The following is a 13,401-nucleotide window of genomic DNA, read 5'->3' on the forward strand; positions in this document are numbered from 1 at the left end:
AAATTCTTTGTATGAGCATTAAAGCTCTTTCAGATTGATTATGATTCTAAACACACATGATCAAACACATTTATCTGTGACTCCATATTAACATCAAATGTTGCCTGCCACCTAACACACAGTATAAATGCAGATCAATTCCTGCTTTCTGTTTCACCCAAATGAGGATGGGTTCCCTGTTGAGTCTGGTTCCTCTTAAGGTTTCTTCCTATTACCATCTCAGGGAGTTTTTCCTTGCCACTGTCGTCCTCGGCTTGCTCATCAGGGACAATATGACCATTTAGATTCATACACATTCACATTCCATACAAACTTAAATAATTATTTTGATTGTGCAAAGCTGCTTTGGAACAATGACAATTGTTAAAAGAGCTATACAAATAAAATTGAACAGAATTGAATCTGTGATATTACTTTGGTCATGTTTTTTATTTTTGCTCAGTCATGATTGTATAATTTGTTAAAATGAAATAAAATCAAATTCATCATAAAGCCCTCAAAAAAAAATATTATCCTATAAAGCATATTAATGCAAATAATGTCTTAAATAGTTTGTTTTTTATGGACTATGAGCTTGTGTAGTGCGGGAATTTCCATCTAAGCACCGCTCCGTCTGCACTAGTGCTAATAATAAATCTGCTGTTGGGACACAAGCACACGCTGGTGATACTGCCACTGTGGCCGGTTCCCACATGTGTGACATCACCATCTACATAACGCCACACCTTCACCAGCTTGTCATCACCACCTGGAGGAGACATGAAGAGATAAAAGCATTTATTTGCTTAAACTTGAAGCAGCTCTAGCCGGCATGATTAATAATTTATCACAGCAGAAATAATGAGCAGTGACATTATTACTGTGGTATTGACGTTAATAACACAGACATTAATAACATAATAACATCTATCTGACTTCTTTATCATGCTCTTTGTCTCTCTCACCACTGATGAAATGTCCTCCTTCAGCGCTGATGTCCATGCCGTTAATGGCCCCGGACTGCGAGGCCTCCAGCTCTCTAACAGCCGCACCATCATACACCTCCCAGTAGGCAATCTGACAGAAAGGTCAAAGGCCAAACGTTACTGCATGCACAGAATTCTTTCGGTGGGCCAATCCTGTTCCATCCTGTTCTATTATAGAATATTCTTTTCTTTCTCTCTGTCTCACACACACACACACACACACACACACACACACAGAGTGGCACCTTCCGATCCGTTCCACTGGTGATGATCTGATATTCCTCAGGATGATAGCAGACGCTTTTAAACAATGTGTTAGCCAGAACCATTTGATTTCTGACAAAGCGCCTGAGAGCAAGAGAGAGAGAGAGAGAGAGAGAGAGAGAGAGAGAGAAAGAGAGAGAAAGAGTTAGGTGAGACAGTGTAAATGGTGCAGGAGAACTCAGAAGAACTTGGTATAATTTGTGCATCCTCACTCACACCAGGTCCCAGATGATGCAGGTTCCATCAGAGCTTGCCGTCACACATTCCTCATCGTTACTTTTAATCTGAATGGCGTTGACTGAAGCTTTGTGCTCCTTCATGCTGGTGATGAGTCTGTGTGTGTCTCGCAGGATCTGCCACACCCGCACCTACATCACCGCACCACCACCACACAATAATACACCCCTACTCAGTACAACACATACAACATCCCACCTGCTAAGACATTTAAGGCAATTGCTATGCAGTGAAATTCCCAGTGTTGAATTATATGTTTATATATGTCCAGTAGGTCACAAATGTACACCGAAAAAGTGAACTAGTGCTGTCCATCAATTAAAAAATTTAATCGAGTTAACCACAGTCATAGACTTAAATTACAAACGTGTAATGCTGAAGTAAAGAAATGCACAACAAACCGGTTTGGGAAACAGATTATGCAGTTTTATAATATCTCAAATTTTACCATTGAACAAATGTTAAATAAAAATGCAATAAAACTAAATAAAAAACCCTTGAAGCAACAATCATATTGTGAGCTCCGACAGTAGTGACCATATGTTATCTCCTTTTTAATTTTACTAGCGCAACTGGCTAGCACATGTTTCTGCAATATGTTTTTCTTCTGTGTTTAATACACCCAGAGTCAATGGGTGCAGTTGCCATTTGTCATTGATTATATTTGCTGCTGCATAAAGGTTGTTATTGTTACTTACTGATGTAAAAGTAGCTTCTTTCAACTGCCTCTCTTTCATAAATTTTTTCAGTGTCTTACTTTTAATGTATTCTAGTAAAAATAGTTCCCCATAAAAGCAGCTTGAGCACACTATTTAGGTTTTACACAAACTTCTATCTAGAAGCTTTTTATAATGAAACTTGCAGTTCAGCACACCTGGTGATGTTTCCTCAGTAATTTATCATCTCACAAATTTCCTGTAACCGGCTGTGATTATGGGAAGCCATTAATGTCAAAATTTGATCATATGATTCATTTGCATTTAAAATGTATAAGGAACTTTTTTTTTTCAATCATTTTTTAAATGAGCATCAATCATGTCAACCCCAAGTTTGATCCTAATGGTTTCCCATAATCAGAGCTCAGTAACCCAGCTGAATTGCCAGTCCTAATATAATCACAGAAGGAAGAAACATGCATATAAGATTTTGGGTGATACTGAAAGGCTGTAATAAAGCATTCTATAAATGCCAGTAAAAAATTAGTAATAGATAAGTCTGATAAACCCCACCTGTCCCTCGCCTCCTCCACTAACAAGCCGTGTGCAGTCGTTGGTGCTCTTTAACGCAGTCACTCCCATACTGTGAGCATTAGGGATCATCAGCATTAGGCGGCCACTCTCAGGAGTGAACAGGCGGATTGTCCCATCATTCCATGCTATGGTTAAGTTAAGTCAAGTTAAGCCTTTATTTGTAACATTTAACATGAAAATACAAAACCTTTTTACACATTTTTACTAGAAATCCTAAAAGATATGGGCCCGTCTTCACAAAGCTTCTTAGAATTCTCTCAGAGAGCTCCTATCTTAGCTTAAAAAAAGTCTTAGCTGGTGGTTTTAGACCAAAAATGATTTAGGAAACTTCTCAGAGTAACTTCTCAGAGCAACTCTGAGTAAGGAAAGTACAAAAACTTTTATCTTAGTGAGGAGGTGTGGTTGACCCCGTTGCTAGGGATGATGCAGCAACTCAAGGACTGTGATTGGTTGATAAAAAAAATAACCTCTGATCTCTGTAAAGGCTTTGAAATGCGCTCTTTGTAAAAATAGAATACATGATCATAGAATAGACAGTGAAATCATAATGTTTGTATATAAAGAACTTGTATGATCATGACTACAGGCTATTTTAAGCAACGTTTCTGTTCTAGGCTAAATACCTTAAACTTACCATTAAAACAGTCAAATGTTAAAAATGTGTCTACTTTTGAAGTAACCAATTTCCACACAGTAGTTACTATTTAAGTTCTTACATTTATTTATTATACTGATTTCAGTACTTGTGATCCATTTTAGATCGATGAGAGCAAAATGGCTCACCTTTTACCAGTTCACATGATTGCAGGACAGTCTAAGTTGCACTTTTGGATGGTATGTAGCCAACAATCCAAGAGAGATGGAAGGAAGTAAAAGAACAGGAGAACCAAAATAAAAGAGCAGTGTTTACTTTTATGTTTAGTTTTTGGAGAAAATTGATTCTTTCCGCCATTTTGTTCCCTGCTAGTGAAACTCTTAAGCTTCTTAAAAATCCTCCTTACAACTCTTAACAATTTTTACCTTAGGAGCTGTTTTTAGGGATAAGATGTTTTTTTTAATCATTTTTATCTTTACTAAGATTTTGTCCTAAATTTAAGGGGAAATTCTAAGAAAATGTCATAATTATAAGAATTTTCTAGGAATTTCATCGTTAAGAGCAACTTGTAGGCTCAAGAAGCTTTGTGAATACAGGCCCTGATCTCCAGTAGTAGTGTGCACCAGGTAAGATTACATGAGCACATGGTCATATTAGAAGTGTTTAGTTGAGGTTTTTCTCACCGCTGTAGATGCTCCGGCCGTCCCTCATGAAGCCCAGTGCGCTACACGTCATGTTCGGGACTCGGATCCGTAAAAGCTCTTTACTGGACTCTGTGTGCCAAACGCGGATATCATCCTGAGAACAAGTGGCGAAGAGTTCTGACGTTCCTCTAAGAGAAACACAAAGAGGTGAGTCAGAGAGTGAGATAGATACAGTGGAACCTCGGACAAGCAAAGATTTTTAAGAAATTTTGACTTCAAAACTGAACAAGTCTTGGTTTACGAGTACTGAGTATCATGTATCACGCATGCACTTTTTTCTATTGATGCAGAGCGTCACGTGATTGCAACTGAGCCAACGGTTTTTCTCTCTCTTGTGATGTGGAATTGCGGGTAATCGTCTTCCCTGCTGGGTCTCAACATCCGTGCATGCATGTACTGTTTATTATAACACTACTTATATTGTGTTTTTAAGCGTGTTTGTACAGCGCGCACTGTTTTTTATAACACGTGTGCGTGAGTGTGTGAAAAGCAAAAGAAAGTCTCATTAGAGAGGTTAAAGGTCAATTTTCTCTCTCAGCATGCCGTTATATATGCACGCACGTAATTTGACACTGTGCCTCTTTACACACCCCTCCTCTCGCCTTTACACACACACACACACTCCTCCTCTCGCCTTTACACAACTTCTCCCCCCACCTCCTCGTGCTTTGCGCCTTCACACACACACACACACACACACACACACACACACACACTCTGCTCTACACAGAAACATCACTCTGTCACAATTCTTGTCACACTACAAGGTAAAGTGGAGGTTAATTAGTTTTTTATTTTTACTTTTTCAGTCTTTCCATTGATGTGTGTGTGTGTGTGTGTGTGTGTGTGTGTGTGTGTGTGTCAGTGGTGGCTGCTAGCTTTTGAAACAGGGGAAGCTCATATTAGGACTTCATCATAAAATTCATTATGTTATTTGTACGTAAATTCTGGCTAGTTTCCCCTTCCACGAGCTACTTTAATTATATAAACGAACTAACTTTACAATGCTGAAACACTGAGCAAAGTCAAGAAGGCTATAATATGTTTTTAAAAATTATTTTTAAAATGATTTGTACAAACAAAAATGGTTTATATCACCAGCAAACAATACAGAGTGCAGCAGTTCATCGTAGCACTTCACCTGCAAATCCGCATGGGCAGTGGCAGACTGGCCATCTGGAGTACCGGGAGTTTTCCCCGGTGGGCCACTGGCCAGTGTGGGCCGGCCCAGTCAGTACGCAAATATATAAAAAATGACGGAAACCATAATATTGCATCTTTTTCTTTCTCATATGAATGAGTGCGACGAGAGGTTAATTTACGACAGCTGTTTACGGGAGTGTAGTACAGTGTGGGAGATGCACTGTGGGTAATGCAGGCCGGTGTGTGTGAAGTTGAACGTGAATGCGAGATGTAAGCTGGGATATTAAGCCTGAGTTTTGTTTTCTTTTCAGTACTTTTTAGTTGGATTTAAGTGCGGGAGCCACCCGAAAGTTTGTACTATAACCAGACAATGGGACTGAACTTGAATCTCTGTAGCGCTGATGTATACTTAAGACATGCTGTCATCAAAAAAGGGGTTCCGCCCTTTAAACAGCTCCTCTAATCATCATGCAGCAGCCCAGCGTCCTGGACATAATCGCAGCGTTTATCCAATGACCGTCTAATTTCAAAGCACTGAAAAAAAACGTTTAAAGCAGCCGCATTAAAGTCAATGGGCGCTGGGCTTCAGCAAGGAAATGCACTGTGACGCCACGGGAATGTATGAGAAGAAAATCAAGTCAGCCGACCTGCTATATCTAACTGAACGAACTCGTCTTTGAGATAAACGTTTTCTAATGCATTTTTAGTCAATAAAATGTTAATACAATAGTACATAATTTGACCATTAATTTTGTGACATTATAGGGGGAGCTGAGCTTCCCTTGCAGTCTTAAAGAAATCGCCACTGGTGTGTGTGTGTGTGTGTGTGTGTATGTGTGTGTGTAAAACGTAAAATAAGAAAGGAAGAAGGGTTACTGTATAGGACGAGAAGAGGGGAGGGGCTGATTCCTTCTCTCCTCTTACTTTAGCTTCACACACACACACACATACACACACATACACACAGCACCTGCGTGCATAATGTAACGGTTAACCCCTAGAGGGCGCCAAAGCGCCTGGGTTTGTTTTGTTTTATGTTGAAGTTTGTGTTTTAGTTGGACTGCATGTCCCAGACTGCACCTCGGTCAGGTGACGTGGGAATTCACCTGAACCGAGGTGAGATAATTAAGTTAATTATAAAGAGCCTGACTGGAGCACAGTCAGGCGTCTAGCTTTTGTTGCCCTTATAGTTGTTATCCTTTGAGTTTATTTATGTCAGTGTTGATTTATGTGCTGTTTAAATAAAAGCCTAAAACTAAACCGCCAGCTCGCCTCCTGCACATTATGCCACGACCGCACAGACACCAAAGGAAGATTCGTGACACATAAACAGAAACACTTATCTGTCGCGATTTATTTTTACTTTTTTTAAACGTAAAGTGCAGGTTAAATTGTTTTATTTTTACTTTATATTTTGTATTAATTATTTTAATGTAATTATTTTTTGGGTCTGTGTAATGAATAATTTGAGTTTCCATTATTTCTTATGTATTTCTTTAATTTACAAGCGTTTTGAAATACGAGCCCACTTCTGAACCGAAATTGTGCTCGTAATCCAAGCTTCCCCTGTATAGCAGAATGGTGAAACATTAAGTATCTCTAGTCGGGGTGGTGAGAAGTGCGAGTATATCTTACACAGGAAAGGCTGCATCCCAAACCGCACTGCTGTGGCTGGAAGCGATGAGCTCAGGCGTAAAGTCCGTGTAGCCGAACCGGTAAATCTGAGATGCCTCAGTGCCCACAAACACCTGCTGACCTTGACCACGCAAAGCCACAGACGACACGCCGCCCTCCAGTATTACACTCCTTTACACACACGCAGCAAAAAGTGGCAATTATAGAACACAATTATATAAAATATTAATAATAATATGTTATGCATCAGTGAGACTCTCACAGTCTGGCATTTTCTCACTGTCCAACTGCCTCATTCTTTAACCATTTCATTTACTCTCTATCTGTCTCACTTTATAACAGTCTCACTTGATAGTTTTGAAGGCTGTGCCTGAGCAGAGACTGAACGTTCCATCTCCTGATCCCACCAACACATCTCCTGTTTTTAACATCTTCAGAGCAGTTACACCCTTCAATAAACACACACAGACCATAATTTTTTTTAATTCATACAGCAACACATAAATGAACAACATGAATCCATCACATTACAATTGTTTAAAAGTGTAAATATGATGTTTTAACTCTCTTTAATTTTCTCTTTCACGCTTACTTTGCTGAACTTTAACTTCACCGGACCACAGCTATTTAGCAAGCGACTTTTCAGGTTCACTTTGAGGATGTCTCCGCTTGTGGTGCCACAGTAAAAAAAAACATCATCCTCTGGGATCTACAAAAAATAAAATGCATACGGTACATTCTGATTGGTCAGAGGGTATTGATTAGTTCTCTGTAATAGCAGCTCTGACAGTAGTGCAGTTTCATATTAAAGCACTCTATCTAATTCATTATTGTTTGCATTTTATTAATTATTTATACTTGTTATTAAAATGAATCAATACAACATGGTATAATCTAATAAAACTCCTCTCACCTCTATGCATTTAATAACCCTTTTTAATTGCCCGGTTTGGCATTCTGTGGGGCGAATCTTCCTGTTGTGAAGATCGAGCTCCCACACACGGAGCGTACCACTACAGGCAAAAAAACAGGGGAAACAAAATTACAAATTTAATGATTAAATGACATAATTATTGTTAATTTTTTACAGACTACATGTTCAAAATCTGAAAGTTTTGATCACTCGGAGATCACAAACACATAAAAGAGGTCTAAAACGACTAATTCACTGAGCTGTAGGAACATTTAAATTAGGTATTAAAATAGTGATATTTAGTGTTTAAAATAACCATTTGGCCTGAAACAAACAAAAAAACATCTTGTGAATTTCCCTCTTTACACCAAGCATGATCAGTCACTTATGACTTGTTCAGTGTTGCTTCTTTAATATTGTCAGCATTGAGCCCTAGTGGCACAGTACTATACTCTGTACTTTGTCTTCAAACTTTTTTGTTATGTTTAGAGCACTCTTATATTGCACGGGTGTTAACTCAAATCCACATTTTTGTGCCATCACACAGGTGTGCTCAGGTTCTTTGATTGGCTGTGCTAGATAAGTTCCTAAGTCTTATCTTACACATGAGGTTTCTCCTTGTCCTTGTTCCTGTTCCTCATCTGGTCCACTGCTTTGTTCCGTTTGGTGTCAGTTTTGTTTCTGAGACCCCTTTGAGCTACAACTTAGCTTATGTTAATCACTTAAGAATAAACTGTGTTTGAAAACCAGTAAAAGGTACAGATTAAATATCAACTGTATCAACCCCCTAGTCATTAAATAATAGCAATTAAATAATTACACATGCGCAAACATCACACTCTGGTAACATCTCAGTTAGTCGACTACTGTTTAGTGCTCGGGTTTTTTTTCTTTCTGAGCTGTCCCTCTAACGCTCATTAGTGTGTGAAGACGAGTCTTACTGTCCAGCTGAGACAAAGACGTTGTCACTCAGGTTGCAGTAGCTGACGGTAAGACAGTGACCTGCGCTGTGAGCCGAAGCCAGACTCCCACAAATCGCCTCCTTCTTCTCCACGTTCCACACCACGATACTGAACACAGACACGTATTATGTACTTACCATATAAAACACACACAAAATACAGTGTAATTCAAATAATGTGATGTTTTTACTAATTGCCTTGATCAGTGTCTGTGACACATTGTGGTTATAATAAACTGTCAGATGGTGGTGCTGCACGTCAAGATCCGAATTGTGAGTAACTTAGTCTCTCCTTTGAGTTAACCCTCATCAGCTTTTGAATAGCCTTTTGAAAGTCTGTAGTCTTACTATTTGAGCTTTGAATACTGATGAGTGAAATTTCAGTATAACAACCTAAGCAGTAATTTATGATGAACAGTAAGAGGATGAATCATCATCACTTTACCTGCCGTCATCTTGTCCCCCCAGAGACACCAGGTATTTCTCATTGGGAGAGAAAGCCAGAGCTTCCACTTTGGCCTGGTGGAGGACGAGTCGAGCATAAATCTCTCTTTTTGCGTAATCCCAGATGATTACATCAGCCTGAGGAAATAGTTATTAAAACTCAGTGGTGTGCTGTGGAGAACATTTTTGAGGAAGTGACATATATCACCCACTCACTTACTCATCATTCATATTGCTTTATCCTGTATACAGGGTCAGGGGGGTGAGGGGGGCACACACACTTATGCTTATTCACACACTATGGCCAATTTAAGGCCATCAATTAGCCTAATCTGCAAGTCTTTAGACTGTGGAAGGAAACCGAAGTACCGTGAGGAAACACAAGGTTATACATTTACCTTAAAGCCCATGAAGTTGACCTGCCCTGATGCCACATAGGTCCCTCTTGTGGACACAGACACACAGGAGACATTGTTAGTGTGACCATGGAGGAAGCCCTGCGTCCCATCCTGCAGATTCTTAATGACCAGCGTGCAGCCGAGCGGGTAGATCAGGTGCTCACGGTCTGGGTGAACTTGCAGTCCAGAGAACACATGCCCTGGAGACGGAAAGGGATATATTGTCTGTTGTTTGGCTGTAAGCTAACTAATTTAAAGCTTGTTTCACAAATGCTGTAAATCACCACCAAATCACTTTTTCACAGCTTTATCCTTCTACTATTTTACTTCTAATCCAACAGACACAGCAGGCCTCAGACATTCCTATATGGAAATTTTACACAAAAATATTAAATCAAGTAAAAAAAAAACTGGGGAGCAAATTAAAGACAAGATATATTCTTATTTTTACAACTGTGGTAGGACCCCTGTTCAACATTCACACATGCATTCACAAAATATGGGTAATATGGAAACACTAATTAGCATAATCTGCACGTTTTTGGACTGCAGGTGGAAACCCACCAAGCATGGGGAGAACATGTATACTCCATGCACACAGACTGCAAGGTGGGAATTAAACCTGGACTTTGGCAGTGCGAGACATTACTAACTAGTAACCACTACACCACCATCTGCCAAACTGCATGAATACTCTATTTAAATCTATAATAGACATGTTCTATGGAGTGTGGTTTAGTTTTATTTAAATTAACTATGGTTAATTCTCAGGTGAGTTTTAGTCCAAAAAAATGTTCAGTTAAATGTGTGTGCATTGGATCAACAAAATCCATTTATAAAGGTTTTAAAAAATCTTTAAGACGTTCCTCATAAAATAAAACATTACTGAGTGAGCCTAAAGGAGTGTAAGCAGTGAGGAGCTCAGTGTTAAAGGATGTCAGCTCCTTCTATAGCCATCTATGAGTTCCCCTACATAATTCTACTCACAACATTAAAGACCTTATTTTATTCTCACAACTTGCAGTTTTATTCTACTGTTGGTTTCACTGTGTGTGTATGTGTGCATGTGTATCTGTACAGAATAGGTATCAGCAGCTCTTACCGTTGAATCCAATAACGGCTTCGAGGTGAAGTTTCGGAATCTCTTGCGCTTCTGCAGCCATCGGAGAGTCTCACAATATCACAGTTATACAACAAACTCACAACTCACAACGGTGATCGTTTATAAAGAGCTCGATCCGCAGCAACCAGGAGCGTTCACGAAGTGTTTACAACCGTAACCTAGCGACGGCGGTGACGTCATACACTCGTCGTTTGTCTTGTTTACTTGGTTTCAGCAACCAACAAAAATAATGTTTAGCTGATGTTTTGCTCTTCCTCTTTTTGTGCGGTTCAAGCGTTTTGGTTGCAAGTTATGTAAAAAATATATTGGGATTTCTCGCGATGGCAGCGGCGTTATACAGGGTTCCAAATGTACTAAAATGCCCGTGGGTCCATGGGTACACGACCAGACATCTGAAAAAATTTTGAAGTAATTAACAATTTATAAAGCATTCTCAAGACATTTCCCTAAATATTTATTTGGTTCTAGTTATAGATATTTGTATGAAATGTACCGTTTCAGTGTCTGGCGACGAACAAGACTCGTAATCGATCTTGTCCTCGGTGGTAGTGCGCTCGAAATCTGTCCACGCAACCGTGTCGACTTTGGGGGTTTCAGAATTTCCTGCTGAAGAAGTAGTCCCTTTTTAGGCCACTTATATACATCTAACCCCACCTCCCACAACAAGGCAACTTATTTTTAATGGGGTGTGTTCAGTTTCGTAGTCTCATAGATTCAGCTTAAACATTTAGATAAAATTTCTTCTTCTTATTATTATTATTATTATGATTAATAGCAAAATTTGAAGCCCATCGTTCTAAATGACATTAATTAACTTCAGGACATTTGAAGACACCTGCAGTGTAAATAAACCAATATTAATGGATGATGTAGGGAACAAATATCTGCAACTAGTTTTTGAAATACCCAGAGAATTTAAAAAATGAATATCAGAGGCTTATGTTGGCTAAAAAAACTATTTATTCAAAAACTATTACAGTGCAAATTCAAAAACTATTACAGTGCAAATAAAGAAAATAGATATTAAGCTAATATTGCTCAAATTGAAACAAAAGTGTGTCTACTTGTTTATTAACTTTGTGTGAATTAAATGTGTTTATTTGACAAATACATGGTCAAAATTGTCAAATGTTTCCAGAAAATCAAGTATTTGTCACAGAAAAGTATTGCATTAACACATGTTTTGTTATACATATGTTTATTCTCTTTGTGTGTATTGGAAAAAACAAAAAAGGGTCCTTTCTCTGATATTCAATCAGAGAAAAACTCTTTAAAATACAGATTCAGATACAGATCGTCTATAGTCAGTAGACAAAGTACCCTTTTCAGATATGGATGCTAAAAGTGAATTCGTTGAAAACACAGAATGTCTTTAAGTTCTGTACTTTCAATGTTAATCTTGTGCTTAGTTAGAACCGTTTCTAGTGTGTGAAGGGCATACAATTTTGAAAATAATTTCTAAGTTACTCAACAATTGTCTGCATTCTTGCGTTCAAGTGTATGAGTACTCTATTGTATTCTCTTTGTCAAATTCACTTTCCAAAGTGCTCTGTGAAGTACACAGCACTTCGTTATCAACACTCTCTAAGACTGTCTATAAAACAGTTCAAAAGTCCTTTAATGTATGATTTCTATGAAATCTGCTTCTATGAGAGCTAGGCTTGGGCAATTGTTTGTTTTAAATCCACATCCTTTAAACGCACACTAAATTGATTCTCTGCGTTTTAGATGATTTTGAAGGTGAAAGAAATATCGGTATATAAAAATGCCCTTTCACAGTGATAGTGGTCAAGTTTAATAATAAACCCACTGATTCATAGGACATTTATTGCATGCTTGAACAGATGACTTTACCAGTAGCATTTTTAATGTTTTGTCCTAGCAGTAATGAAAAATAATTACCTAATATTTAACAAATTATTCAACTCTCAACATTGCTATTATATATATTTAAAGAGAATATTGTTGAAATAACATGTATTTTTATGTAGTTTCATAGTTATTCACAATTCTTAGTATATGTGACTCATAAAGTACAGCATGCTGGACAAGTGGTGATTTTATTTTTTACAGTGTACAGACAAAGGACGGGGCACCCTAATTCGCCAAGCATGGTAAAAAAAAATCTTGCTGTCTTCCATGACCCAATAAAGGGCCAGTGCGGTGAGTAGGTCTTTTCAGTCTATGATCCCATAACCATGTCTTCTGTGCCCACAGAACTGTGAGAAGACCAGAGAGAAAGCAAATTGCAAAAACCCAGCGACCACACCCCATTGTGTGCTCGACCCAGATGCCTTCTGCCCTGCTCAGCCTGCCAACCGCCTCACCCTACCGCAACACTAAAAGGTCATACCCTGACTTACTTCATAATCTGGGCAGCCTCACCTGCTCAGGAGCAGTCCAGTCGAGCTGTTAGATTCTTATTATTTACCTCTGCTCATATTTAAGATTTCTAATGTGAATTGTGGTTTAGTTTGTTATTAAATTTAAAAAACATGTTTTTAAAAAAATAATTCAATTCAAATTATGTTAAATACTAAAGAACACCCTATATATTTGGCTAAAAAACTTTCTTCTGGTTCTAGTGAGAACTGAATGCTGCTGCATTCTGGACTAACTGAAGCTTGTTTATGCACCTAGTTAAACACCCAGACAGTAAGGCATCACAATAGTCCAACCTAGAGGTAATAAACTAGGTACTACTATGAACTAGTTTTTGTGCATCGTTTAATGACGATATATTTCTTATCTTGGCAATATTTCTGAGGT

The 13,401-nt window shown here is 38.5% G+C and overlaps 1 protein-coding gene across 1 annotated transcript; it reads right to left on the reverse strand.

The window, feature by feature from the left end:
- Positions 1 to 419: 419 nt before the first annotated feature.
- Positions 420 to 11,168, reverse strand: LOC128519262 (cilia- and flagella-associated protein 52-like). The gene is made up of 15 exons (XM_053492932.1): positions 11,126 to 11,168; positions 10,612 to 11,024; positions 9,510 to 9,709; positions 9,113 to 9,249; positions 8,648 to 8,776; positions 7,707 to 7,806; positions 7,386 to 7,502; positions 7,142 to 7,242; positions 6,794 to 6,964; positions 3,995 to 4,143; positions 2,696 to 2,841; positions 1,446 to 1,597; positions 1,211 to 1,313; positions 945 to 1,056; positions 420 to 748 (listed from the first exon to the last, which is right to left on the reverse strand). The coding sequence occupies exons 2-15, from the start codon at positions 10,670 to 10,672 to the stop codon at positions 567 to 569; spliced, it is 1,860 nt and encodes a 619-aa protein (XP_053348907.1). The 5' UTR covers positions 10,673 to 11,024; positions 11,126 to 11,168; the 3' UTR covers positions 420 to 566.
- Positions 11,169 to 13,401: the final 2,233 nt, after the last annotated feature.

Source organism: Clarias gariepinus, chromosome 3, assembly GCF_024256425.1.
Source record: "Clarias gariepinus isolate MV-2021 ecotype Netherlands chromosome 3, CGAR_prim_01v2, whole genome shotgun sequence".
Lineage (NCBI taxonomy): Eukaryota > Metazoa > Chordata > Actinopteri > Siluriformes > Clariidae > Clarias > Clarias gariepinus.

What these genes read in the sequence shown, in the direction of transcription:
- LOC128519262 (XM_053492932.1), bottom strand. Translation starts at nt 10,672, where the DNA reads ATGGCTGCAGAAGCGCAAGAGATTCCGAAACTTCACCTCGAAGCCGTT. An exon ending in GTGGAGGAGGCGAGGGACAG is followed by an intron (nt 1,598 to 2,695) that starts GTGGGGTTTATC and finishes GCGGTGATGTAG; the next exon opens with GTGCGGGTGTGGCAGATCCT. An exon ending in AGGAGGACATTTCATCAGTG is followed by an intron (nt 749 to 944) that starts GTGAGAGAGACA and finishes TGTCTCCTCCAG; the next exon opens with GTGGTGATGACAAGCTGGTG.